The 27313-nt window shown below is 37.3% G+C and overlaps 2 protein-coding genes across 4 annotated transcripts in view; one reads left to right on the forward strand and one right to left on the reverse strand.

Moving 5' to 3' along the window:
• LOC106670358 (autophagy-related protein 16-1) overlaps window positions 1-27313 on the forward strand; it is a 285817-nt gene that overhangs the window by 25475 nt on the left and 233029 nt on the right. The window lies entirely within an intron of this gene.
• LOC106670355 overlaps window positions 1-27313 on the reverse strand; it is a 65086-nt gene that overhangs the window by 2312 nt on the left and 35461 nt on the right. Inside the window, exons 1-4 of one of the 2 annotated variants that reach the window (XM_014400608.2) lie at window positions 21191-21729; window positions 18448-18745; window positions 9714-9915; window positions 14-350 (exon numbers count right to left, since the gene is read on the reverse strand). In XM_014400608.2, coding sequence (XP_014256094.2) covers window positions 14-350; window positions 9714-9915; window positions 18448-18745; window positions 21191-21439 — 1086 coding nt within the window. In that variant the 5' untranslated portion in view covers window positions 21440-21729. Of the gene's footprint in view, window positions 1-13; window positions 351-9713; window positions 9916-18447; window positions 18746-21190; window positions 21730-27313 lie in introns of those variants that run through there. The other variant, XM_014400607.2, reaches the window with a different exon arrangement.

The raw sequence follows: 27313 nt of genomic DNA on the forward strand, positions 1-27313 counted from the left end.
TGTAAATATTTACTTGAATATCTGCAAGAGTGGCCCTGGAGTGGTGGCTTAGACGACATACGGATTCGCCAGTGTCTCCATAATCATAAGAATGGCATCTAAACGGAGAGTTGAGACAGAGATCTTTGCATTCCTCAAGAGAGTCTACTTCTTGATAGACAGAATCGACAGTCTTCAAGATTCTTCCACTTAGCTTTTTGAATTCGCACAGTTTGACTGGTTCTTCAACGCAGTTATTTTCAAGGTAGTCATACCCTTGGCCAGAAACAAACGCCCCAGAGCCGGCGACTGTCAGCCTGTCCATTTCTGACATATCGCATTCACCACTTCCATTATTGTAGTTGGCAGATCTGAAATTATTTTTATAATGAATTTTGGAAAAAAAAAATCTTATTGTACTAAATGCAAATGTAATAGGCATGCTATGTCATTTCAGATCCGATGAATGGTTTGACGAGTCTTATTTTGTTGCCTTAACTTGTTTTTGTAAATTCTTGCTTTATATTATTAGGCTTGTTATAAATGTTCTCTATTTTAATAATTTTGCAATATTTTATTCAAAGATTACCACGGGTCTATGAAAGGATAGCCTTTTATGAATCCTTCGTTTTGACCTTCCTCTCGTTGTACTCGAATTTTTTAATGCGGAAATAATACCACAAACGGTTCTTCATGCCGAGGATAGCAAAAAGTGACGCATAAAGAGTCGAGGCAAGGATAATTCGGATTATAAGCCCTGTAGAGAATTGGGTTTAGCCGGGAAGGTAGCGGGTCAGGCCGGCTAGAGGTCCCTGTGTCCAATGTGAGGACGTGATAGAGCTCAGTCAAAAAACTAACCACCTACCTAGTACCGTTGTAAGAGTGTCAATCTCCTTTTCAAAACTATACAATAATTACTTTAAAATCAAAGAATTTCTAAAGGTTACAACCTTAGGCCGTATGGTGTTCTGAGGTATGCTACGAAAAAGACGAAATATTTATAATTTAATTAATTAAACAGATAATTCTATTTGTGTTCGTAAGGTTGGAGGTCAAAGATTTGATTCGTTTGAAATCTTTTATTGTAAATCGGCCGTCATTTTTCAGGCCGTAAAATTTTCGGCGTTCGGGCCTGTCATCACAGAGTGTCATTTCATCGATTCACCGTGAAAGTGAAGCAAAATTTGTCGCCGTGCCGAAAGGAGTCGGCCTAGCCGGGAGGAAGGTCATCGTGCCTTCCGGGTCATGCGGAAATTAAGGCAAACGTCGGGCACGAACGTCAACGGTTTTGAAAATAGCAAAATGACACTCACGACCTATGTCCATTGAACCTCCATTGTAATTTCTGCAATGGGGGGAGACAGCAAACGAAAACATGTTTATAAACAAAAACCAGTAAAAACAATCACACAATCTTAATCGTCTTTTGGCATATCTACAGCGCAACTCGCAGAATAAGCTTTACATTGTCAACTGTTTAAACCTAGATTCTACAGCCTTCTAGCACATTGTAAATTGATCATATACTAAAAATGAATATATTTTCTATTATTTGCTCTGTTGGTGGCAAATATGGTTAATAAGGATGAAGAGACAAACACGTAAACGTTGGAAGTCTTACGTACTGAACCACTTATAGATAAAGAGTTAATGGTGTAACGGAGTATTATGCTTTGCAGGCAGTCATCTACTTGGACATGCGATCCGCCGCGTCCTTTCCCCGCCTAGAGACTGGCCACCATATCTCACTATCGGCCTGTAATTGCTTTCTGGGCTTTTAATAAGGCTGACGTCTTGTCCGTTAGTACGATGCCTTTGTTCATACTTTTTACGTAGAAATGAACGGCCAACCGTGATCTCGCTATGTATTCTTTCAATTTGTAACGCCAGCATGTTTAAGCCGGTACGTCACGTACGGGCAGCTTCGACTGCAACTAATTCTGAAGGGTGCTTTTAGCTCGGATTTAGCGATGAGACGAGTCCCAGTACCGTTGCAGTTATGACAATACATTATGTCATCGCGTATTTAATAATCTGTCATATTATCGTGCTTATTATAAAAGACAGGATTTTGGACTAACTATAGGACCTGTTTTATAGTCCGTAATATTTAAAAAATGGCGAAATTTTATCAAGCACAAAAATTAGGAAAGTCCAAGTTAATCTTAAGGTTATGGAAACTGGAAGATGTTCCTATGGAGTTCTTTATATTTAATATAATTTTCAAGTTTATGCATGTTATATAAGAAGATTAAAATTTAAATACAAATTCAAATAATTAATATACTAACTTACTGCAATTAGGGACAACTAACAGCTCTGTACTATCGTCTCTCTCTCTTTTTTTCCCCTCTATATGTGTCCGATATGTGTAGGTCATTATTAATTATGCAATTTAATGTTATTGGTTGTTTATAACTTATTACTGAAATCGGGAAAGTTGAACAACATAGTCAATTTTAAGGTCATGGAGACTGAAATATGTTCAGATGTGGAGTTTTTAATATTTTCATTTTCATACATTTACTTTTTCATATTGCATATATTTTTCTAGTTCATATATGTCATATTTGAAGATAGTGTTTAGCAACATAACAAACGAGCAATTTATTTTAAAATTTTTAAAGCCTAATTCAAATAATTAGTGTACTAACTTAGCAAAATTGGGATATTAAGATTAACTAACTACACCCTCCTCTCTCTCTCTCTCTCTCTCTCTCTCTCTCTCTCTCTCTCTCTCTCTCTCTCTCTCTTTCCCCGTGTGTTGTGTGTGCACATGTGTAGATCACTTATTACTGAATCAGGAAAGTTGAACCACATAGTCAATCTTAAAGTCATGGTGTGAGTTTTTAATATTTCATTTATTTTGCAAGTTCTTAAACGTCATATTTGAAGAACATGTTGTACAGCATAAATAACTTTTAAAGAGTAATTGAAATAATTGATGTTCTAAATTAGCACAATTAAGATCTACTAACAACTTGGTACTATCATCTCTCTCTCTCTCTCTCTCTCTCTCTGTTTCTCTCTCTCTCTCTCTCTCTCTTTCTTTCTTTCTCTTTCTCTGTGTGTTTGTTCTCAAACTTGAACATTTTGAACCATTAATTCATGAGTTATCTGAAATGAATAGGCCCAATACAAAACAGGATCAAATGATCGTCAGGTTTAAAAATAAGAAAAATGCCTCCTTGGCAGAAGAGTGGCTCACTTGATTAGTGTTAAGGAATGTTTCTGCTTTTTCTTTTCTGCCTTGGTATTTACAAAGAATGCCTTCCTAAACTTGAAAAGAGTTAAAGTATTTAAGGAACCGTTTTGTTTTTAACCGGCTCGTCAATTAAAAGAAACATTGCGAGTCTTTAAGACAACAGGATGTTAACTAGGCAATAAGAAAATGGGTTTATTGTGCGACATTCAACTAGTCCATTAAACACAGAACGCCAAAGAAAAAAAGTCGGTCACTCTTTTCAAAATTGAGAAATCGAATAGTGTTTTGTTTATTTTAATTTAAAAGCATTTCAAGTTGCCCTAAACTTGTCATAATTGATTTTATAAAGAACTACTAAACTCGTTTGTCGTTGTCGGTGGATCTCCTTTTTTTAAACTTCACATCCGTCATTTGTCATCCGATTTTTCAACAAAGTTTCCCAAAATGAGTTTAGCGATGTATGTATGAAAGGAAAAGGAAAAAGTGAATTCACCGAAATGCAAGAATGTTTCATGGTCGAACGAACCAGGGATGGAAAAGTTCTAATTGGCCGAGGTGCTTAGTACGACTATTAGCTTCCCACGATTGCTCTGGCTAATAGGCTACCAGCAAGTTGTTTTTGTTTTATTTTCCCTCCCCTCTGATCTTTTTCTAGACCGACATAAGGGCGAATGAATAAGAAAACCTACTCTTCACCACTGTTGAATCACTGGACCGATCATTTCTTCAGAATAGTAATAATACTATTGTCATCTTGGCACCTTGTCACAACCAAAACAACCAGGAGGATTCGAAAACGAAAATCACCCTTTTCTAGTTTTTCGTCAATCTCTCTTGGTCCAAACTGTTCCAAATTGAACCGTATCGGTATTAATTATTTTATACCAAATTACAACAAGATTAGACCTAAATGACCCATTTTTTGTCTGCATCCAACATATCTTAAACGGCAGAAATGGGTTTTGGATGTAACGGGGCCCGATAAATCCAATTAAAGCCCCGGGTCGATGCTCCGTTATATAACTTCAGGAGAAAACTTTTGACAGGGGAGAAACTTATTACCATTAGAGAATGGTTCGAGGCCAGACTTATAAATCGTTAACAAATATTCGTCCAGAATCACGACCACGTTGGATAAGTCATAGGTGCCACTATATAAACTTGGAGTGCGTGTTTTAGTTTGTAAGCTTAAATTGGATGGTGGTAGATGTCAATCTGTCACAACTTATAACTATATAAGTAACACAGCAATTTAATACTATATAATATTATTTTAACCAGCCTTGGGCCTGAAATTTTGACTTAGAAGTAATTATCGAAATCGCATGTTAACACTGGTTGTTTGTTAATCTGTGAATTGGGTTTAGAACGGTACGTTGACAAGCGACTAACTCACAATCCAATTTTGGTAATGTTTTGAATTATTTCACCTCGTTTGTCTTTAATGGGAGCCGACAGTCTCGGATCGGAAAGTCGTTGTCTTCCCCGTTCATCGTCGAGTCATTTGAGCGCATTTCCTCGCGGGCCCAAAGAGTCGTTAGACCCACAAACGCGCCCTCAAATGTCCGGGTAATTGCCTTTCCAGCGATTCGCCGACTCACTTCGACCGCCCCACGTTTCTATTTATAAAAAGGGAGCGCATCACATGCCATGACTTCGCAGAGCACGAGAGGAACGGCTTTATATTTAGCAATAGTACAAATTTGGGTGGGGGGCGAAAGGACTTTCACCTACGACCCACCAGGACGAACATTTACTTTAATTTCTGCCCAAAAACTATCATTCCAGAGACTACACGAAACCATCGTACAAATTTTGAGGACGTGACATGTCATCTGCATTTCTAGATTTTCTTGAGCTTAACGGACTTGCTGTGGAGAATCTGAACTTGGTTATCAAAAACCACAAGAATGTTAAAGTGGAAACAATTGCAGAGTTGAAAGATCTTGTCAAAACTGTGTACAACATGGAGGCAGATGTCTTCTTCTTACGCTGGCTCTGTAGGGCACAGGAGCCTCTTTTTATGATATTAGAACTTTTTTTATGCACTAACGAGAACACCAACGGTTCTGTTTTTCAATTGATATTGTTCAGCTTTTATCTTAGTGATATCAAGACCAATTTTTCCACAGTCTTCTTTGCAGATGACACAGTAGTATATACCCAGGGAAGTGTTCTAATTTTTTTTTTTTAAATGGATTCCTAGGAATCGGAAGTGGAACCCCCTGGGCACTACCCACTACATGATGGTGTTCCACTGAAGAAACCCATTTTTGGATCGCTGAGATTCAAACTCCTCGGGACCTTCTATTGACAAGTATTGTGTCAACTTTTTATCCTGGATTTTTAGAAAATCCTGAGAGGACAGTGGGATTCGATCCTACGTCCGCAGTAGAATCTGACGCCTAACTACTATCGGGTTGTCCGGAAAATAATGCAGGATTTTAAGTTTTCATTAAAAAAAATCTATATAAAATATTCTGTTTACGTTTACAGGATTACTCACCTCTTCCAAATGATATTGTTTGTTTACCTCTGTAGCATTCCGCTACTTGGAAATAATTCAGTCATCCTTATAATGTCAAAGCGAGAATTTCGTACGATTTTCTTTTACGAGTTTAAACTCGGCCGAAGCGGAGCCCAAACGGCTAGAAACATTAACCAAGTCTGGGGCGAGGGTTGTGTTAATGAGTGCACTGTGCAAAGGTGGTTTAAAAAATTTCGGGAGGGAGATTTCAGCCTTGAAGATGAAGAAGGTCGTGGAAGGCCTTCCTCTCTTAATGATGATGTTCTGCGATCAGTGGTGGAAGAAAACCCCAAAACAACTGTTCGAGAACTTGCAGAGCAACTCAAAGTCAGTAAAACGACCGTCGCTGACCACCTCAAGGCGATTGGAAAAGTGAAAAAACTCGAAAATTGGGTTCCACACTCATTAAACGATCGCCAAAAAAATCAGCGCTTTGATGTTTGTGCATCACTTCTTTGTCGAAACAAAAATGACCCATTTCTGGCCAGAATTGTTACATGTGACGAAAAGTGGATTCTCTACGATAACACTAGACGTTCTGGACAGTGGCTCGACAAAGGAGAAGCTCCAATACATTTTCCAAAGCCCCCAACTCATCAAAAAAAGGTAATGGTTACGGTATGGTGGGCTTCATTTGGTTTAATACACTACAGCTTCTTAAATCCTGGCGAAACCATCAATGCTGAATCATACTGTAACCAAATTAATACCATGCATCAGAAATTGGCAGTAATGAAGCCCTCTTTGGTCAATCGGAAAGGGCCCATTTTGTTGCATGACAACGCTCGACCACATGTGTCACGTGTAACGTCACAAAAATTATTGGAGCTTGGCTATGAAACTTTGCCTCACCCACCCTACTCTCCGGACCTCTCGCCTACTGACTACCATTTTTTTAGACACCTGGACCACTACTTACAACACATAATATTCAAAAATCAAACGGAACTGGAAAATGCATTTATTGACTTTATCAATTCTAAAAATTCTGAATTCTACTCAGACGGAATTAATAAGTTACCAACACGTTGGGAGAAATGTATTGAGAGTATGGGAAATTATTTTGATTAAAGAACATTGCTTTAAAGTAACTAGTTTCTTTTTTTTTGTTTAATACCAAAATCCTGCATTATTTTCCGGACAACCCAATATTAGTATGATACAAAATCATTTGAAGAGACACCATCAAGTGCATAACACAATTAAAAACCAACTAAGTAGAAATTAAAAATAAACATTGCCTCTGAAACCAAAAGACGATGCTACTAAGTATTTGGGAATGTACTCAATCCATAGACTCTTAGTTGTTACTTTTAAGTCTAAACTAAAATTTAAAATTGTGTACAACACCATTTTCTGACTAGACCGTAACTCTTACAGTGTGTTGAATATGGTTCAGAGGATCACCAACCTGATAGATTATTCACAAAAGACAATTGCCGAGATTTGCAACTACCTTTACTGAAAGAACACAATTGAGCCATCCAAAAATTGAAAACTACCTGGTGTGATTGGGCCCATTAAATACCAAATTTGCCATTGTTTTCTGCACCTTGGTCTTTAGATTCTTGTTCTTTCAGAAAGCTGATATGGATATAGTTGAAATGGACTGTTAATCTACTATCATTTGTCGTATTAAACTGAATTTATTGGTATCAACTGTAGAATCCAATTGACATTGATTACCCTAAGTTTTTCTGACAAAATGGTGTTAAAGTGTTACGCTTAACTTAAAAATTTCAATTGTTATGTTGAAAATACCACTCCATAATACCTTTTAAAATGGATAATCTCCATTAGAAACGTGGTAAGTTTTTTGTTTGTTATTTCACGACAGGTTGTGATTGGGAGCACTGATGAAATGACGGTTTTTCACTTGGTAGCGATGCACGTCTGACTCAAAGTTGTTTCAATTTACACTCACACGGTTAACATTACTATTAGTCTGTATTAACTTATCACGATCTCCATTCAAGGCCCGAAGCACGACCTGGCCGTTGAAACATTGGATTTAACGGCAACTGCCTTTCAACTAACTCGCTCATCTCAAACTCGTTTATATTCAAATGACTCTTATTTATGAGTAGGCCCGGGGCAGTTCCTACTGGCCAGGTTTCGACGTAAGTTTCTAAACTTACGCGAGGTCATTAACCGTGGCGTAATTACGGGAAAGAGTCACAGATTAGTGTTAACCCAGAACGCAGAGTGGAAAAAGTGGCCGATAAAAACCGTGAGAAGTTACCCGATGGAGGCTATTGATTTACTACTGTCGTCTATTTTGTCTTCCCCGGTTATTAAATATTAATTACATTTGTGTACTTCTCGTGCGTTGAAAATTTTACGATCCCGGAGAAACGAAATTTAAGACTTACACACCCCGTGTTGGCGAGAGCCTTGCGGATTTCCTGAAAGTGGGAACGCGTGTGGGGTGGCCCGTCCTAAATAAGTGAATGTCTAACTGTCGGAGGAATGGGACGTGCTATCACGTATTGTCCCCGTTTGCCACTCGGCACAGTTTTCGTATTCATTCGTTTTCTCACGTTGCTCCTGTGCTAGTCGGATTGTTCAGGGATTCAGGTTGATCTTGCCCGACTGCATGCCTTCTCGAATCGTAAATGTTTTCAACGCACCAGACGGGAACAAGGTGTCACCAAGTGTAACGAGATTAGTTCATGTACTGGGGTTGTTTTTATACTCTTCAAGACCTAAAGACGTGGTGGTGGACGGGTGGAGATCTCGACACCATTTTCCACTTTAAAAGCAGATTTGTGCTGAATTTTGCTAATCCTTATCGTCTTTCATCTCTGATAAATCGAATTCCATAGCTGCTTTTTTCGACATGTATTATTTCAGATATTTGAAAAACTGTTTCTATAACAAAAAACAAATGAAATGTGTTAACAAAATTTGCAAATTTATGTTTTCAAACTTTTCAAATCTTTACACATACGAATGAAATCTGCTAACAAGCAGTTCAATTTTTTTTGTATTATCCCCGGTTATAATATAGATGAAGGGCATTGAAAAGACCAAGAAATCCTGGGGAATTTTTATATTTTAGACGTTATGACTATCTTCATGGAAAATGGAATAGTCCGAAAGTAAAAAAAATAAAAAATAAAAAAAAATAATAACCCCGGAATGCTTGGATCTTTTAATATCCCATATCTTTTAATTTTTCATTGTATTCGCCCTAATCTTTCCATTTTGACGTATTATATTTGCTTTTACTCGAAGAAATATCAAAATAAGTTAACGTAAAAAGTTATATCTAAAAAACCGAAGTTTAGCTTTTAAACGTTAGAACCAATCAAAATTGTTCCTTTCTTTTTACAACCAAATTTATTGATAACAGATGTATTTCTGTACGGAACATGGAACATTAAGACAACATTAAGACCCTAACCATACCTAGTAGCACCACAAAACTTTATTTTTAGTTTTTATGGGGCCGAATTGTAACGAAGATCCGTTACTCTGTTGATTTATTTTAAGTTCTTTAGTTTGACGTTTATGACATTTAATTCTTTAATTTACTATTAAAGACTTACTGGGACATTGAAACATTATTTTGTTTTTATTGGTTTATTTCTGGAATTGAAATTTTATTTAGAATATTAATGGGCACCGCACTTAACGAAGATCCGGTTACTCTGTTTAATCATTTGCAGTTTAAAGTTGGCTATATCCTGTTTTCTTTGTATTTGTTTATCATTCAAATTTACATGCTATAAAACTTTGCTCGGGGACTATGCGAAGTTCGGCAACCTTTGCCCGGGTGAATGCTGTTTCGGCCGGGGCGAGAAAAACAATTTTCCCGTTGCCCTGCAACTTTTTGTCCACCTGATGTAATGGATATTTTTATAATGATGATGAGGACCGGGCTTGACGATAAACGCCTTGTCGACTACCTTAACGTCCAGTTCGTGCAGACTGCGGAAAATCGCGCGTGTCTTTTCTAATGCCTTGGGTAGAAGAATTAAAAAAAAAAAAAAAACATACCGGCAAGTGAATTCTCTCTCGCCAAGGCACATCTCCAGGCATTCTTGGCGCGAGCTGGCCGGGTGCTTCTTTTTGGAGAAACCCTGCAGTTTGTACCCCTGCACCCTGTCGAAGCACCACGCCTTCTCGCACGGTTTCACACCGAGGCAAATCTTCTGGGCGTAGATTGTGAACACTGGGAACTGGGACTTGGTCAGCGCTCCTGTAAAAAGATAAATAATTTCGGTATAAATACATAGCTTATAATCGATAAATATATAGATATCGAACCGACAAGAACCGACTCGCATACAAATATCTCTTGTCTAGGTCTAACATGTAATAAAACTGATAAATAAGTACAAGACAAGTAATGTATTTAGTTATTAATAGACGGACATAAAACAAAACAAATTTAACTTGGAAAACTGAATGAACAGTGATTTTGTTTATAGTAAAGAAGAAAAACGATTCTAATGGTAGAATGTATGCTGCTGCTTGAACTAGAAAGCAAACGGACAGATTGGTCAAGTTCTTGTAAATGATTTAGCACAGATTTAGCCTTAACTCTCTTTTGTAGGAATAGGACTGTTCAATCACAGGATAATCGACAAGTACAACTCAATTAGTTTGGTCCGACATAAGTCATCATCAGTTGTGGGTCAGTGTTAACTGCCAAAACAGATCTGACTATTCCCTCTGGTTACATCTGAACGACAAGTTTCAGCATATCACCTTCTTCAATGTTGAGTTAGTGTGATCTGACAAGTGTCCTGACAACCAAAGCGAGGATAAGTGACCAAAAACTACCGATTGATAATATTGTAGTTTGTACCATCTCTGATCATTCCGACCAGCCTATACTCGCTGATTACGTCTGTCAGACGTCAGCATATCGCCATTTTCAAAGGGTTGGCTAGTGTGATCTGTCTTATTTTAAAAATTAATAAAACTTGTAAAAACAAAAGACACGATTGATAAAATAACTCCACAAACCACTGAACTGAGTAAATTACAGTTTAACCTGTAAATTAAAGGAGGACGAAACTTGTCTGCCAGACCAAAAGAACAAGGTTAGGCAGAGCAAAATGTGAGGAACGACTAAATTACACGTTAACCATTCTGCAGACCCCAAGAGGAATTTCACTTCAGAAAAAGAATACCAAAATTTAAAACATTTCATCTTATTTTTGTAATTTGTATATCGAAAAATATGCCTACGGTGTCCAAGTGTAGCTTGGTTATTTCTGACCATTTTAGTTTTTCAGACGCGTTTTAAAGTTTCGACCCTCTCACTGGTGGGTTTGTGGTCATTGCAAAACGCAAACCACTGAAGAGAGCAAAAAGAAAAAAATTGACAGACCAGAATGATCAGAAACGAGTAATCTATATTTTATCACCCTTCAGAACTCAGGAGTAAAAATTGCATTTCCTATTAGTTTGATATAATTTAATGTCGATTGATTTTATCTCAAAATCCTTTACATTAAATTTACATCAAATTCAATTTAAGCAAAACGCGGAGTCGCATTTCTTCGAAGACGTCCAGTTCTCACGCAGTTAGTGCTTCATCTGCTAACCGTTCGTGGATGGTACCAGATGTCAAACCTGTCTTGCCTCCTCGCAGGTTATTGGCATTAAAAACTGTTTTTTTCCGCCTTCTTCAGGTTTTACTCATCTCTGGGTATCTTTCGATCGCCGACGGTGTAGTATAACAAGGGACACTGACCTGTGACAATGCACGTTTGGGAACTGGTCAGATTATTTTTCACTTTGTGTAAATTAAAACAATTTAATCAAAGAATTTTTGATGACGAATTTATCGTTTTATCATCGGTCATGTCAGTGTGAGGAAAATACTTGGATGAATTTTCATATCGTTTTTTTAAAAATGACATTTTAGTAACGGTTATTGTTAAAAATAATAGGGATCGATACTTTTTGTTTAAACAGTGGTTCCCTGAAGTAAAACATGACCAAGTTGTCAGAAATTTTAAGTTTGACCCACGGAGTTTTTTCCCACAGCTATTATTGTATGAGCTTTTTAAAGCAAATGTTTCTTTAGGCTTACAAGTCCCGAATTGTTTGTCGAGTCGTAAGTTAATGAAGGCGAGCGGACGCGATTACATTGCTAATTACACCCGACATTACGGGTCCGAAATTGAATCAAGAAGAAGCGGTTTCTCTGGGACTTTCTCGTCAAGGAAGCCCGACTCCGTTTCCGCAATACCCAAATGAGCCGGGCGGCACTTCCTGGCTTGGGTTATTTTTAAAAGTGGAAATGCTAATATATAAAACTGGTTCTTCAATGTGAACGAACTCGTCGGGAGTCCTTGTAACTTTGTTATTAAATCGGAGGACGGGTTCAATCTTGGGCAACTCGCCGAAGAAAAGGCTGCGAACCGGACAAAATGAATAACAACTGAAATCATCGGCTAATCTTCTAGAGAACAAATAAATAAATAAAATGAGGACGAAATTCTTCTACCTTCAAGGGATTTTGCTTCTTTATAGATTTCTCTTTACGAAAAGTTAATAATTAAAAAGTTGAACCAATAAATCATTGACTGACTGTCTGAAATAGTTCCAATAAAAGTGTATTATTTAATAACTAATCAAATTTTATGCTGTGGATTTAGTCGTAATTTTAATTAATATATGTAAATTAAAAAAAGTGACAAGTAGATTTAAAATAAGATGACCGGAAAAGACAGAATAAGAAAAGAAGACAGCAGAGATAAAAGCGAGAATGAAGACTTTGTTTCTGAATAGGAGTGCGTACGTGAAGCAAGTGGAGGGTCAGTTGAGTTTCTTCATCTTTGGGTCACGGGAGTGCCCAAGGACGGATAAAAGCACTGCAGTTGACCCCACTCGAGTATCGTTCCCGATCCGAAAAAGCCGTTGGGAGAAACGCGGAAACAAACAAAAAAATTACGTCTGGATCTAGATGTGTAGGTCAAGAAGAGGAAGGTGAGGAAAAGGGAAAACCTTTCCGAAAGTCCTGGAAACTTTTGTCTCCCCTTCGGTAATTGCTGTGAGGGAAAGCCTCTGGGGAAAAAAGAGTGCGAATAGCGGTAGTGCAGTCGGGGTCCGAAGGTGTTTCTACAATTGCCGTCTTCTTTGTCCACTTTAATCTGTGATAGACCTATTTCTACGGAATCCGGACGCCTTTACTTCAGTAACATCTAGAAATCACAAGAGACACTTAACCATAAACTGAATCTATTTACATGTTGTATACTGTATCGACTTTGTCTTGCTTCGACCATTTCTGAGAAATAAATTTCTTTTTTAAACTGTATCTTGTAGTCTTTTAGGAATCACAACTCAGAAATAAAAAGAAGCACTTTTCCTTTTTGGCACTAATAACAGATCGAACTGATACTTTTGAAACCTACATATTTGACCTTTTCTGCTTCTAGAGCCATAGTATAACAATAAGGTTAAGTTAGAAGAAGGTCATTTCTAACAACTTTCTGTAGTTACTAGATCTTTGCTAGTGCAAGCTAAGTTTCAAAGTTTCTATTTTTCAAGTTTCTATTCGGAAAGTTACAACTGAGGAATTATTTACATAGAAGGGATTGATATCCTTAAAATGTCTATAGAAAGGTCGAGATTAGAACTGTATAAACGAGAATATTTATAAGTTTAATTGTCGAATATTATATTTTTATAGTATTGAACATTAGAGATGAACAAAAGGGTTTGTGGTGGTCGAGTGGTTAGGGTGGCTGAATCGCATTTGCTCACGGTTCTGGGTTCTAATCCCGGCATAGCCCACGGTTTTTTTAATAGAAATGGCATGAAAAATGTATTATAAAGTGGTTTCGAATTACTTACTTTTACTCAGGGATCAACGTTACGGAATTGGTCGCTCCGCGACAATTTAAAATAATTTCGTTTTTTCGAGTTTGTTTCCAAAAGTAAGGGCTTTACTAGGTTAATTCTATTACGAATCCACCCAGGAGGGCGTTTGACATCGAAAAAGAAAATTTAATTTTTTTTCGATTTTTCGAATTTTTTCTAAAATTAAGGGCTTTACTAGCAAAATTCTTCTCCAAATCTTCCCACTAGGTCGTTTTAAATCGAAAAATACAATTTAAAAAAAATTAACGAACTGATCAACACTGATTACTTTTCTTGGTCCGTCTACTCTCGCTGGTTTTTGTACGCTTCTGGGAAATACGTCTTGAGGTCTGCAGGGTGATCGACCGAAATAAAATTGTTCTATAAGCGTTAAAAGCTTTTGTTTTCGCATCCAAGCTCGTCTGGGAATATTTTTCACATGAGGTGAACTCCACAATGGATGGGCATGTGAAAATAAACTATAAATTAGCAGATATCCTACATCAAAAATATGCATTGTTAAACTTTATAAAAAAAATTATCTTTTTCATCATCCTTCCTTAGAAGTTAAACAAAGTATGTCGGAAAGGACGAACAAAACTATCGGGACAAATAAACCAGAGATTTTACTGGGTAGTCAAATACCAAAGGATTTCTGGTACTTTTGAGTAGCAGAAAGTGTGAAGCTGTTAAGCTTCTTGAGGAAGCCCCATTGTGACAAGACTGTTTATCTTAACAAGCTTAATAAGAAAACAGGTTTTGGGAACTTCCCGTACATATTCCGTTTAAGAGGAAGGAGGCCAACCACCTCGCTTAAGTCTTCTTGAAACTTAAAAAAAGAACAGGTAATATTTCTGTTGAATGAGATTGAAGTGGAGCAGTTAGATGCTCGTTTACTAAATGGACGTATGGATGGTCTGTTCTAAACGATCGAATCAACGTCTTGTACCTAGTAAAGTATTTCTACGTACAGATATTCTAATGAGAAGACACAAATGGATGGTTCTCTTAATGGTTTCTTACAACTAGTAATTTGAGGGATCTGGTCGGATATGCGGAAGTTCTTAAAAGGCATTGGCGCCGTACTTAAACATATACTAATACTGGCATTAGTCTCTCTGGGTGGTATGCAAATATTTACATACATCGCACTCAGCATTATCGTCCGTCCTTTAACGTCAGACGGCTTGGTCAGGTGGAGCAGGTTTGAAACACCGGCTTCATACGGGAAAATCGGATCACCATAATAGGATGCGATGCGGGTACCACCGTATCACATGATATCCAGGTTCGTCCACGATGTTAAAATTTACTTATTTGAAATTATTTTGGCTGATTAAACAATTGTCCTTTAAGATTTCTACAGCAAAATATGCTCCCTGGCACTTAGTATTATTAACATAGATTTAATTAGAGATGAAATGAGCTTTAAACACCTTGGTGTTAAGTCTTTTCGCCGTTACTTTCCTAACCTTGTTACCTGGTATAACCGAGAGGAAATTAGCACAATTTAAAAGGTGTTAAAATTATGTTAATCAAATTGATAATTTCTTTCCTAAGAGCCCCATTCCATGCATTGTAATGATCGATCAAATGAAGGAACCCAAGAATTAGGCCTGTAAGATATTAGATTGTAATGATAATTTTCAATTAATTAATCTTTAATTAAGGTTTTGTTAAGATAAAAAAGTCAGTGTCACAAGCGGGATTCGAACCCACGTCCTTCGGCTAAATAGGCCGCTGCCCACTTGAGCTATCATGTCTTCGATCCTACTCGGACACTAACTTCCCATCTCAACCCCACCTTTTTGAATTTTCCCTCCTTTTTGCCATTTTTCAAATTCATTTTTATCTCAACCAAAACCTTAATTATAGATTAATTAATTGAAAAGAATTTATTTGGTCAAGAGGACCACGAAATCTAATAAATGTAATGATAATTAAAATATTCAACATGATTCAAATGGATTTATAATTTTTATGTATAGTGTGGTTGAGTTAAAAATTAGTGTCATGAGCGAGACTCGAACCCGGCTCTATACTCCGTTCTCCTAACCATTTGAGCTATCGTGACTTCGGTCTCCCGGGACACCAATTCATCATCTCATCCTAAATTTTTTTCAAATTTCCTTCTTTTTGCTATATATTCAAATTATGTGTAATTGGATTCGATTCTTGGAGGCTCATGAAGTGGCCACGGGGAGCTGTTAACTGTATTTTAGTTGGTCAAAATTAAGCACAGTAATGATTTAAATTGTTTTATAATTTTTATATAAAGTGTGGTTGAGATGAAAAGTTAGTGTTACGAGCGGGACACACATTATGTTGAATATTAAAAAGTTTTTAGCACTTTTCAGCTCTTTCCTTTTTAATCTTATTCATTCTGGTTAAATTTGAGAACCAGTTAAGTTAGGTCCGCAGACTGTTCACCCAGGTAGTCTTGGCGGAATTTTCCAGTCATGCGTTTCGGAATTTCGCCAGAACATTCGGATATTCACTGAAGTGAATAAATACTAAAAAATAAACCGACACCGACCGCAGAAGAACGAGTGTATTATAAATAAATTCTCATATCGAAGGCTGAATTAAAAAAAGTGGCCAATGAACTTCGGTGTTTTACTCGATCTCCGTATCGACGAGAAGACTTTTCACCTTTCTCCCGAAACATTTCTTCAATCGGGAAAGAAAAACGACGAGGCGCATCCATGCCTTAAAAGCACTAAGGAATGCGAATCTGGTGGGGTTCTCAGGAAAGCCGACTCAAAAGATTGTTCCAACGGTTTATTTGGTCATTCCAGCCGTTACTGTATGAATTTCCGCAAGCACGATTCATTTTTAACTGCATGGAATGTTAGGAATAAGGAATAATAGATAGATCATACCTATTAAAAAGAAATTGTTGTAATAAACGTCCCTTGTTTTGAAATTCTAAAAAACCTACCATCGAGCGGGTATATATAGGCTAATTTGTTTTGGCTATTTCGATCGGTAATTTTCGATGGAAGGAAATAACCACTCATTTTAAAGTCGATTATTAATAAACGAATATTTCGTCAAAAACGTCATTATTACCTAGGAGATTACTATAACGGGGCCCTATGACCGAAGCACGAACATAATTTGCCAGTCATTAGTCCTCTCTCAGGATCGATCATTTTCTCTGAAGGGAGCATATGAATATCGCTGACATCGTGTACGCCGGCTGAAGAGAAGCAGCTCGCTTCCAGAACATCCGAAATGGTACATTTATGCAGGCCTGGGAGTAAAAGCCCAATTTAAATTCGTACTATAGCTCTGGCGAATAGCACGCGAGGTAAAGACCAGTAGTTTCTCATACTGGGTCCTCTTTTCTCGGTTCAATTTATATTCTGTTGAACAAGCACTACCGCAAACTGATATATTACTTTTTTTAAACTAGCCGACCTCAAATTTAAAACGGTTCTTTGTTTTTGCAAAAAAGAAAGGGAGAAAAAAACTTATATGCCCTAAATCCAAAGTGTGGAATTGTCCGCCCACAGGAAAACGGTTTTCGGCATCAAATTTACATAAATGAGTCATAGTAACCTTGATTCGAACGAGACGGTCATGACACGACGAAAATGTCTAATAGCTTCCTTTCGGGGTCTTTTCATTCCTTACTGATTCACAATCAAAATAGTTAGTAAAAATTCTGCAAATTGTTGATTCGTGCTTAATTTTTAATATACTTAATTATTCGTAATAACGAAAATATTAAAATACTGTTTATGTACATTGAAAACATAGGACAGTCATGATATTACTACTTTCTCCTTCTTTCGGGAGGTGTCCTCTAAAGAGAGATTTTTATCATAACCCATAGCTGTCTGTATATATTCAGATAGTACATGTGAGGTGCAGCTTTAGATGTAACATTTTCAATGTCTTCACGATCTTTTAAAAATTTCCCTCCTAGCATGCTAAGATTAAATTTATTATCTAATCTATATATGCATTTAGCAGTCATAATCGACCGTATTAATTACTTTAATTAATTAATGTGTGGAGTTTAGTGACCGTTAGCCAATGATTATTTGGAGATTGTGAGATGCGATCTGGTGTGACGTAGGTTTTAGAAAAACATTTTCTTTATCGTGCCAAGATCTTTAGATCTTTAGATCATCTTCAGGGCTCAATAAAGATCGAAACGTTGGCTCGATAAAGAACATTTTTTATAAAACATACGTCACACCAGGCCACATCTCACGATCTTCAAATAATCATTGGCTAACGGTCACTACACACCACACATTAATTATAATTTTAATCTAAGGTCTTGGTTGAAATGAAAAAAGCAAAGTGACGATGCTTTTTCAACTCAACCAAGATCTTAGGCTAACATTATAATTAATTAAAATTATTATCTCATGTTCTTACACTTGGTCTTCAAAACGTTTCATATAAATTAAGAAAGGTTTCTTTTAAAGTCAATTTTTGTTGGGTCAGAGCTATGTTAACATTAAAAAATATCTGAACTTAAACAGAAATCATGTGCAATCACAATACCAAAATCTTACAAAATTTAGCCTGTCCGCTGCTGTGGTATCTTTACTGTTGTACTCACTGATGATTTACTGTAGGGCGACGCAAGTGTCCTTTTCTTTTAGTACAGTGTCCCCTAAGAGGAAGTGTTAAATGCATAGAAAATTAATCTTCGATGCCAGATCCCTAAACAGAGGAGTTCCTTATCGTAGGACTCACTGTAATTTAAAAACCACCAATTTTTCTCTCATCTCTTTATTTATAACTTATTTTAGCTTAACCAGTTAATAAAATGAATTGAAATGAAATCTTTTTTGACGAAATTATCATTGTTACCTAAGAATAATATTACTGGGAGGAGGGTTTTACTAGCAAATATTTGTGCGTAGAAAAAATAAATTTCACTTACCCGGATAGTTGTCCGCGTTAGAGGCGAACAGGACGCAGAGTCCAGTCTCGTAGTTGACGGAATGGCAAGATTCGTTTGCGTGGCAGGCCTCCAGGCAGTCGGTGAGCATAAGCGTTCCGGGTATCGAGTCTAGGAGATCGTCTGGGGCGGTGAACACATAACCGGTGACCAGTTCGAATCCCAGCAATTCGGGGTCACACTCGGCCAGCACCTCGCCCGCCGAAGTGATGTCCTGTCCCATGCATCCCGCGCTGACCAAAAGGACCAGGATAATCGATCGTAGACTCCGCTTCATTTCCTGCAGAAAAGGCAAAAATGAATCGTAAGACGATAAAAGGGCGAGGACTTGTTTGGCGTTACAAGTCTGGGGAATGTCCAATAACCTTGGTCGGAGTCATTCAACCATTCACCTCGGATAAAAGTGTCAAAGCCGTGAAAGTGGGTTCGGGTACCTTCGAGATTCGCATTAAAAATATCCTACATATTTTAATAGCTTTATTATTATAAAAATAATAGTCATAGAAGAACGTTTAAATTACGATTTCGTACATGTCTGATAGCCAATGACAATCCAATTTGTACTATTATTGTTCTTCATCTTTACTTGGCACTTAGAGCCGGTCCTTTGAGAAAACAATACCTCGTCCACAAAGAGTACTCGCACGGACAATACCGGCACGTACCAATCCCTGAATGTGCAGCCGGCTGAAAATAAAAGTTCCATGCAAACCAGGAAGACGACTAATGGGCGCGGTTTACGCCTTTCGGAGGTGCACACTATAATCGACGCTGCTATTTTCTGTTCACTTCCAAAAACAGTTGTTCAACGTCAAGCTCAGACATTCCCGAAAAACGGTTCTTCCGTAATTTTCGCAGAGTTCTTTTTCTATGCTTACAATATACAACGTGCTTGGTAATTGAGGGCTTAAGTTATTTATTGTACAAAGTTTGATTAAAGACCACCCATCTTTGGATGATTTATTTTTTTGAGGAAGAACATTGAGTAAAGCAAACTTACTGCTTTCCAGAGGCACCTGGGGTATTAGAAGTTTCACCTTCGTTGTTTGACTGCAATACGGCTATAGTTTTATTAGACACCGGGTTGTCGGCATTCAAAAAGAGCGTGTAAACGAAGTCAACCGTTCGTAAAATTGTCCCTTGTACCCGTGTTTGTCATCCAAGACACCATGACAACGGTATCCACACTCGTTGAGTTTTATATTTATCCGCGAAGTTACGAACGAGTTAGATAAGACCAATTAACATTCTGGCCTCATCTTTTTCCCTTTTATATTTACATCGACGAGAAGTAGAGGAAGCGCATTAATGACGTCCAATTAACGTAATACAGGAGGTAATTGAGCTTCTAACAATTCTGCGTTGCAAAATAACCCTTACAGGTATTCCTTGCATGAAAAGCAGAAATTCATTTCCAGCTTTAAACTTGTATAATATCGAAGATTATATAAATCCTTTGGTGTGGATATGACTTAGAAATATGTTAATGCTACAAGAATTAGAGTCTCAGGAAATGTAGGCGGGTTAACGGTGCCTCCCTCAAAAAAAAAAAAAAAAAAAAATTCAGTTTGGCCAATGACAAAATTTGAGAGCGATTTCTCACCGAGATTCACCTAATCGCGTCATTACAATAATTATGTTGGACTCACCATCTCGGATAATTACGGAATCGTTTCACCGTGGGATAGATAGCGTTATCGGGCAGGGCGGATGATAACGTCTACAAAATTGTTTCTAACTAATGGGATTTTTGCAAAATAGTTGTTTCGATCCATTTTCTTTGCGGTAGAGACAAATGAACGAGCATCAAACGCGGTTTAATTGGACTTTTAATAAAATTATAATACTATGTTTCAACCCCTAGGTCACAACGAGGAGCACAAACATCAACCCTTGTCCCCCAGAAATGTCTGCCACAATGAATGACATAATTCAAATATAAAATATGTGTGTTATGACACCGAATTGTATCATCAACTCTTAAGTAATTTTATAGTGAAATTAATGAAAATTAATATACATTAAATTTCAGAACTGCACATTTGTAATGAAGGACAGTCTTACATGGTTAGCGTAACAGTTTTTTTAGAAAAAATAAAATTCCTCTGTGTCCGACCTGTTTTCAAGTATAATTTATTTTAATTTATTTTTAAAAACTTGTAAATATTTATTTACAATTGAGACTTTAAAACTAATGAAGAGTATTCAATTCAACCTCCTTCGCGGTTGTCACTTTCGTCACCTCAAGTAACTTAAACGGCACAATCATAAAAAAACATATGCATAGATGTATGAATAAATTTTATTGCCGAACTTCATTTTGGGGTATAACTAAAAATTTTGATGTACACTGTTTCCATGCAAAAAAAGGAAGATGCGATAAATGTAATCTTACATATAGCATGGATTTAGTGGTTTTATTAAATTACCATTGTTTGGCAAAAACGGTTATATTAAATGCCGTTTGCAGCTGCCGGTGCTAAGTTATGCAAGACGATGTGATAGACAACCTTTATAAGAAATCTTCGTTGAATTAAGTTAATAACCAAGTTCTCGCTTCAGGGCTAATAGTCAAGGACTTAAATGTAGGATTGGTTTTTACGCGATACAAGTTGAATGGCTTTGTGCCGAGTTATAAACACTTTTCATATTGGAAAAGGAATGTTTTGTATTAACAAGTAAATTTGTGGAGTATTTGAAGCGAAGTCTGAAGTATATTCTATACCTTAGGGTATTCGTGGTGGCGTTCTCTACGTGTCGGTGGAGCACCTTTGTCGTAAAACAGCTGAGATACTCCTGGACTGCACTTATCACAAGGTCTTGAGTCTGACTGAAGAAGGTTGTTCCTGGCCGAAGAAATGTTCGGAAGTAGCCCCCACTCCGAACAATGCCCTAGATCGTGCATGCCGTTACCTCCCGCGACATGTTCACTTGCCGGGGTTGGTGGGGGCCTCCGATCCGGGCTGTTTTCCATACGCCTCGCCCCGACGTGGGTCGCAGTCCAGGGTGTTTGAACCTCCGATGAACGCCCACGGGAGCCTCCGATTCCACTGGGTCACTGGGCACAGGGATGGACAAAGGCCGTTCACATTCTGCCGTGGATCCGGGTCGGCCGTTGTTTATGCCCGTGGCCGTTTAGACGCTTAATTTCAGGGTGGTAGGCGTGTGGGTGCGCCTGGCGTGGGGCATGGCCATTTTCCGCGGTTTACCACGTCGCACGGAAATTATATCTCCACACGATGTCACAACGCCTTCTCATGGCTTACTTTTAAGGTCATAACATTTTATAAAAGATTATTTGGAGATCGTGAGATACGGTCTGGTTCACTAAACACCACACATTTTATAAAAGGTTTGATGTTTAATTTGGAACGCATTCCACCTGATTCCAAGGAAACGGACGTTTTCGTGCAAACTTGAGAATTTTTTATATTAATTGCACAGGAAATCTAATGATCGTGGCATAGACTGTTATTTTCAAGTAAATTGCTTGAGAACTCAAGTTTATAGGATTTCCACTCAATTTTCCAGGAAGTCGGATAACTTGGGTTTAAACGTAAACAATTTAGGGCTCAAATTATTAAACATAATACCTAAGCACAATCGGTATTTTAAGCAAAATAGACCTAGTCATTATTTAAGGATCGAAATGGGATCAGTCACTGTTCAATAACTTAAAGGAATACATATTAAATTTCTCGATAAAAGTATTCATTTTTGAAAAGATCCTTGCATCATGTCTCATGTAAACCACAGGGATTGGTTCTCCAAAACTTATTTATTCGTATAGGCTGAAACAAATTGTGTCTAATTTAGATAAACTTGAGTTTTTGTTAAACAAAAAGCAGAAACCCAGTCTATTGGATGTCTTTAATTTCATTTATGAATGTAATGAAAATGGGAGCTTTTATTTCGAACGAACGATTGATTTTTTTACAAATATGAGTATTTATTTTTCTTTAGTTGACCCACTTCTTAGTTTTGGTGTATTGTATTTTTAATATGCCTTTGATACCACCTTGTAATAGCTACTGCTGACATACGATTCTATTCTATGCTACAAGCGAAAATGGTGAAATTTCATCCTAGGTTTGAATGAATTCGGTCGTTTATGATCATTTTGACTATGCTTTGTTTGGTCTGGTTTTCGCTAAAAACAGTTTTTGCACATATCTGGCACTTTACTGTTCTATGGTCCCCAACTGTTCGACGCAAATTTTGACATGCCACATGTCACAAGGTTTCTAAATATGTATATCATTATTGGATATGCTCTATTCAACTGGGTACTGTGTAAAAGCATAAGGGTCTTCATACTTGCTTCTTCACTTTGCACTTCCCTCGTTCTGCAAATGAGCCGTACACACTAGCGACCATTTTACCACCTTACCATATCACGTTGCTCAGCTATCACTTTAACGAGAAAAATTGTACGTTTTTTTATTTTTTGTGGAACACATCGTTTACAAATTCTTCTATTTTAGTCATAACTGTAGTCTTTTTTATGCAAACAAGCCGAGTGTTCCTCAGTGTTAATAAATTGTGGATGCTATTTTTCTTATAAATGGTTATTTAATTTATAAATGGTGTCAGCTGCTGCATGTTTACGTATGATATATGTGTGATACGTGAAGATGGGAAAACGGCTTGAATTATAGTCGCCAAATAGACACTTGCAGACATGTTTTGTGAAAAACAAAGCTTCTTTGAGTTTTATGCTTTACTACTGGCTAACTGGACTCGTTAATAGGCTGTCTGGAATAATTAGAGCCATGTATGGTCGGCCGGCCGGGTCGCACGAGAATTCTCACGGTGGCACCGATGAAATGCAAGTTGAAGTCAACTGTTCTATGTAAAAATCGTTTATGGAACTCGAGAACTGGAATTTCCTCCCAGGACGGTTCGCCGGTTTGGGAATTCCGTTAGGACTTTATCGCGAGTCCCGCATTCCCTTTCCCTCAAATCGTCTCTTACGATCGAATCGAATCGGATTGATCAAAATGACCGCTTATCGATTAATAGACAGATGTTATTAGGCAAAGGTAAGTTTTTTTGCGGCTGCTGTTCTTGTAATTAATGAAATGATAAAAGCGCGGTCACAAGCATACTGATTTTTCCAGGATAATTTATGAAAAATTCGAAAAGAAATTTCAACGTTTTACTATGATCCTAGCTTCTTTAAAACCTCGATCATCTATCGATTCTTCTCCTTGAAGCATTATCTCCTCATAAAAGAAAGAAGAAAATTGATCCATTGAGCCAATCATCCGCCCCTCTGTTGAAACTTGTCAAAATCAGCTCCGTATTGACACATTTAAGGTCCTCATGAAGAAACTTGAAAATGGGATGGATATCGGGTTGAAAAAATACAACCGGTGTCTATTGAAACAATGCGACCCAGTTTCACGGTGATATGCGACAAAAAGCTCGTAAGCGGCGTAGACTTTAACGGTGGTCAAGGAAGTAGGCGAACTGTCAGGTTATACATAGATCTTGTCTATCGGCGATGAACTCATTCTAAATTTGATTCTGACGTTTTCAATAGAATGATCAGACGTTCATCTCCTAGAATACTTTGTACCTAGGCAAAATCTCATTATTTCTAACCCTAAATGACATCGAGTTTGTGAACCTTGCTGAAAAAGTATTACCTTTTTACAGTAATCACACAAAAGGAGAGATTTATTGGACCATTCATGCTATGCTATTTTAAAAACAATATTTTATTATTACGATGGATAATAATACAGTTTGCATAATAATACAATCTTCTTGTAATTTCAGGTGTTCGAAATAGCGTTTTATGTTACTCTTGTTTATTTATCCCTTGTCTGAATAAATCCTGGATGCTTTCACACAACTTAATTAATCACTTTGTCGGCTTTTTCTCGGAAAAACTCCGATTCGGCTTCTTTCGAACAATGGGGATCCCTTCGGTTAATTGGGCTGTTATCTCGTTTGGGGAGAGGAAAACCGCAGCAGGAAACGTCAAATTTAAGCGTTTAAACGTTCTATCTTATATCTGCCATTACTGCCAACTGAGAGCAGCAATGCGAAAATCCAATGCCTCTTGAGAAAAAGCTTCGTATTATCTCCCAGGGTAGAGAAAAAAAGAAGGAGGGACGCGAAGAAGATTTGTTGTTCCTTTGGGAATTTCAGTTATGTTTGTAATTTGTGGTCTTATCGTTAATCCTGGTTGTTCTTATTAGAATAGTATGAACTTGTAAGCCTTTCCTTAATCACGCTAACTAATTGAATAGATAGAAAACGTTTATGCAAATCCGTGCTTTCGTATTATTATGTTAATCCCGATAGTTTGTAGTGACATTGAACAGTTGTTATGTAAATAATAAATGATATGCTGTATCTACTAGTTTGATGTAATAATAATAAAAGTGAAAGTCAAAGTTTCTTAACGTTTAACAATTTGTAATAGTTATAATTTTACTGTAGGTTGGTCGGTTTTGACCGTGCTTGGTTTGTATTTCTTGTTGTTTTGGTCAGTCAGACGCGTTTCAGCATATTGACATTGGTGGATGTTATTTTGATTTTTTAGAAGAGTCTTTCCCTACTTATTACCCAGACGAACAACTGAAGTGGGCACATTGATATTTACATATAGGTTATTTGGAGATCGTGAGGTAGGTTTAGAAAAACGTGTACGACACACAGTAATGACACACCAACACAAAAAACGACCAATTTGAGTGAATACAAACACTCTGATTGAGTCTAAAATTTCTGTCATTGAATAAATTCATTTTTTCACTTCTCACATGTATTTGTATAATTTAAACAATAAATCACACGCCCTGAAGATGATCTCAATAAAGGTCGAAACATTGGCACGATCTCCAAATAATCATTAATTAGTGGTCACTAAATACCATACATTTTTACATATAGGTTTGTCAAGCACTTGTCAGATCACTTTACCGCCCAGGGTTAAAAGCACGGTGAGACAATCCACAAAATCTTTTATCCACAGACACCTTCTATGCAAATTTTACATGCGTATTTTCCCATAGCATGCGTATTTTAACAGTAGTCCTATCTAAATTATGTTTATAAAACCCAACACTGAAGAAGGCGAAAATCCGATGTCAAAAATTTGTCCAAAAATGAACAGAAACGACCAAACTACCTTCATAGTGTGAACCATCTCTCATCATTTTGATCTGTCACTCTGGTTTGTGTCTATTTCCATGTTTTATCGTATATTGGTGGGTTTTATTTGGGTTTTTTAGAAAAGTGAGGTGGGGACGATACTCGCGCCAGAATGATATTTTAAATGTGTAGCTAGATCGTTTCAAACCATCTTTGATTGTCTATTCTCGCCGTTTTGCTTTGGCAAACAGTTGTCAGATCACGCTATCGGTGAGGTTAATAAGCACTAAGAGACAATGTACTACTTCCAAGCGAATTTCGACAGTTGTCTTATCCACACCCTGTTTAAAACCCATCACCGAAGAAGGCGAGAAGTCTCTGACGCATCTGACCAAGAATCTCGGCCAGTTGTCACATCACAATAACACACCTTTGAAGATGGCCATATACTGAAACCTGTCAAACATACTAAACAAGCAAGATTAGATCAGAATGATCGGACTTGTTCTAAAAGACAATATTTTGAACATTAGCTTGGTCGTTTCCTACTATCTTTGATTGCTATCTTAATTTTGGTATATCTGGCAATTACCAAATCACACTAACACAACATGGAAGATGTCGATATGCTGAAACCTATCAGGGTGACCAAATCAGGGAGAATAGGTTGATCGGAATGATCAGAGAAGGTTCAAAGTACAATATTTTCAATGTATAGCTAGGTAGTTTCTGACCATTATTGGTCTGCTTATCCTAGCTATTTTAGTTTGTCAGGTGGAGTTGTCAGATCACACTTACTCATCACTGAAGATGGCGATATGCTAAAACCTGTCAGACAGACTAAACCAGCGAAAGTAGGCAGACCAGAATGAGGGGGGATGATCTAAACTATAATATTTTCAACATGTAACTTGTTTGTTTCCGTCTATTTTTGATTGCCTATTCTTGCGGTTTTCGTATGTTTTTCAGTTGTCATATCACACTACTGGTCAGGGTTATAAGCAGGGGGAGACAATGCACTCCATCCAATCGAATTCCAAGAATTGTATTACCCACACCCTGTTTATATAACAAACCAGTGAAGATGGCCCGAAACCTGATACGTGGCTGACAGACCAAAACAACGAGGATATGCAGACCAAAAGTGAACACGTCCAAACTACAGGTTCATCAACCCACAGACCTCAAGAAGAAATCACCCAATAGAATCTTTTCATTCACTTTTAATAGGTAGTTATGTAATATTTTGCTTAAATCATGTTGGAATTGTATTTGAATATTAATAACCGTTAATCGTTTTTCGAAAGATTCAGGAGTGAGGGCATTCATCCGCTGTGTAAAAAATTCTGGCATTTTATTTATAAACGTGTTTTTGATACGGAACTTGAAAAAAGAGCAAAGATCACCGAGAACCGGGTCTGCTGGAACGAACCTGTTATTACCTCTACCCAAATTAACGCTCAGTTTTTATTATGGGATGTTATATTAGATAGGTAAGATGTTCAAAAACACAGACCTGTGTTAATTCTCTACGCTCCATTTCGTTACTACATTGTTTATGAGCATTCGCCTTTTTCCCTTAATCAGTGTACATATCCCGAAAGTACTTCGCTATTATTGACTGTGGTACATTAATATTTCGTGTATCTGAGCATATCCGATGTAATTGAGCCGATGAATTGTTGTTGGTGTTGTAATTTCATAGATCGTACATGAGAACGTAGATCTATTGGCGACAGAA

This window comes from Cimex lectularius, unplaced genomic scaffold (genome assembly GCF_000648675.2).
Source record: "Cimex lectularius strain Harlan isolate CLEC.00 unplaced genomic scaffold, Clec_2.1 scaffold69, whole genome shotgun sequence".
NCBI classification, from domain to species: Eukaryota; Metazoa; Arthropoda; class Insecta; order Hemiptera; family Cimicidae; genus Cimex; species Cimex lectularius.